General features: G+C 45.6%; 1 protein-coding gene across 1 annotated transcript; it reads left to right on the top strand.

Annotated features, from left to right (window-relative positions):
- The first annotated feature begins 261 nt into the window (after positions 1-261).
- LOC145049317 (uncharacterized) lies at positions 262-1,004 on the top strand. The gene is made up of 2 exons (XM_078997743.1): positions 262-479; positions 659-1,004. The coding sequence occupies exons 1-2, from the start codon at positions 262-264 to the stop codon at positions 1,002-1,004; spliced, it is 564 nt and encodes a 187-aa protein (XP_078853869.1).
- Positions 1,005-2,474: the final 1,470 nt, after the last annotated feature.

Raw genomic sequence — 2,474 nt, 5'->3', positions numbered from 1 at the left:
GGTCATCATGGATCGATTGACCAAGAGTGCCCATTTCTTGGCTATTCGGGATTGGTCGAGAAATTGGCCGACATATACGTCTGCGAGATTGTCACTCGCCATGGAGTTCTGGTCTCCATCGTTTCCGAAACGGGATGTCAAGTTTACCTCCCATTTCTGGCAAAAGTTCCATGAGGAACTGGGTACGCAGCTGCACTTTAGTACATCGTTTCATCCTCAGACCGACGGGCAGAGCGAGCGGACCATCAGACCCTCGAGGATATGTTGAGGGCATGTGATATTGACTTTGGAGGGAATTGGGATTCCGATCTGCCTCTTGCAGAGTTTGCTTACAACAACAGCTATCATTCCAGTATTGCCGCCCCACCTTTAGAGTTGTTGTATGGTCGGAAATGTAGAACCCCGGTCTGTTGGGGAGAGGTTGGACATGGAGTGATGGGTCGGACGGAGGTGGTTTTGCATACTATCGAAAAGATTCAGTAGATCAGGCAGTGGCTTCAGACCGCCTAAAGTCAACAAAAGAGTTATGATGATACACACGATCAGATTTGGAGTTTCAGGTTGATGACATGGTACTCTTGAAGGTCTCACCCTGGAAGGGCGTGATTCGCTTCAGAAAAAGGGGAAAGTTGGGTCCCCACTATATTGGGTTGTTCAGGGTCATCGCCAGGATTGTTAAGGTGACGTACAGGTTGGAATTGTCGGATGAGCTCAGCCGGATTCACAATACCTTTCACATTTCGCAATTGCGGAAGTGCATTATGGACCCAGAGGCAGTAGTGCCACTGGATGACATTCAGTTTGATGAGCGGCTGAATTATATTGAGAGGCCAGTTGTCGTTTTGGAGAGGAAAGTGAAAGTCCTGTGCAACAAAGAGGTTCCATTGGTGAAGATTCAATGGGAGCATTGGAGGGGATCCGGGTGGGCATGGGATCTAGAGGCTGAGATGCGGGAGCATTACCCGGAGTTATTCACTACAACAGACTTCAAGGACGAAGTCTAAGTTAAGTGGGGGAGAATTATAACATCCCAACCGTCAGGTACCATTATTATACCATTAGATTTCATAATTTACGGCCTACTCGACGAGTTGACACTGTGACTCGTTAAGTAGCAGCAAGTCAGGACACGTCATTTAATGAGTGACTCGACGAGTCAGCATGGGGGACTCGACGAGTAGGAGCTAGCAGAGGAAACCCTAAATTTCAGGCTTTTTGCACCCTATATATCAGACCATTAGCGCCTCCCACTGTCCTCTATCACCCCATGAGAGCCAGAAACCCTAATTTCCGTGAGTGTGATCTTGGAGAGTGTTTTCGAGCTTTAGCAAGTGATTTTTGTGAAGGAAACTTGTAGATCAACAGGCTACCATCAAGTATTTCGTGTGGATCCAGAGTCTACTTCAGTTTGGGCACGTTTTGGAGGTAACAAGTTGTTACCTTGACCTCTTTTCTTCTAGAATCTTTCATATGTGAAGTTTAGGGCTTTCTTTAGCTATTCATGAAGGTATTATGGTATCGGAGCTAGATCTGGAGTTGAAACTTCTGATCTGAACCTCATTTGAGCCCTAAGTTCATAAAGTTTTTAATAGGGTCATGAAGGAACCCTTTTTTATGACTAAAGTCCCATTTCAAGCTTAGATATGGAATTTGAGTCATGCAAATACGTAAAGGTAGCAACTTTACATTGCTAATGAACTCTAGGGACCTAGATCTACTAATTGGAGTAAAGGGGTAGTTCAGAATCGCGTGATCATGAGAGTATGTGTATGGACTCGGCAAGTCTGGGAGATGACTCGGCGAGTCGGGTCGGGTTTTGTCCAAATTAGTCCCGCATGGACTCGGCGAGGTCTGGGAGATGACCCGGCGAGTCATTTTGGATTCCATGCATTAGGTCGCATATCGACTCGGCAAGTCGAGTTGAGAAATTTTGGAATTAGGAGGGACTTAATGCAGAGAGAGTTCTATTCAGCAAATAGGTCAACATGGATTGTTGACCATTGACCAGTGACTTGACTTGACTGTGGGATGTCATGTACCTCCCAATGGCATTTTCGTATTTTGAGTAATTATTGAGTGGACCACTTATGGGTACAGGCGAGGTGGTTGGAGCTATATCTATAGGTATGAGTAGTATCATTTCCGAGCTACTAGCAAGGTGAGTTATCCTCACTATATATATATAGGGTCTAAGGCACCAAGGTCGGCCCTTTAGTTGTTATCTTGGTTATGGTATGTTGCATGTGGTTATGATCAGTTACATCGGTTATGTTCTTATGATCTGTTAGGATTGGTATGATAGTGACCTGGTTAGGTCGGTGCTCTGGTTATTAGAGATTGCTACGATCGATGATCCGTGATATTGTAACACCCCAAAGTTTGGAAAGTCAAGAAAAGAAAGAAGACCTCAATTTTAAGGAGAGACTCGGCGAGTCCAAGGAGGGACTCGGCGAGTCCGAGCGGGATCCGGGTTG

Source organism: Lactuca serriola, chromosome 5 (genome assembly GCF_051521515.1).
Source record: "Lactuca serriola cultivar US96UC23 chromosome 5, Lser_US96UC23_V15, whole genome shotgun sequence".
In the NCBI taxonomy this organism is placed as follows: domain Eukaryota; kingdom Viridiplantae; phylum Streptophyta; class Magnoliopsida; order Asterales; family Asteraceae; genus Lactuca; species Lactuca serriola.
Note: the sequence above shows the minus strand (reverse complement) of the source record. Positions and strands in the feature narration are given on the sequence as shown.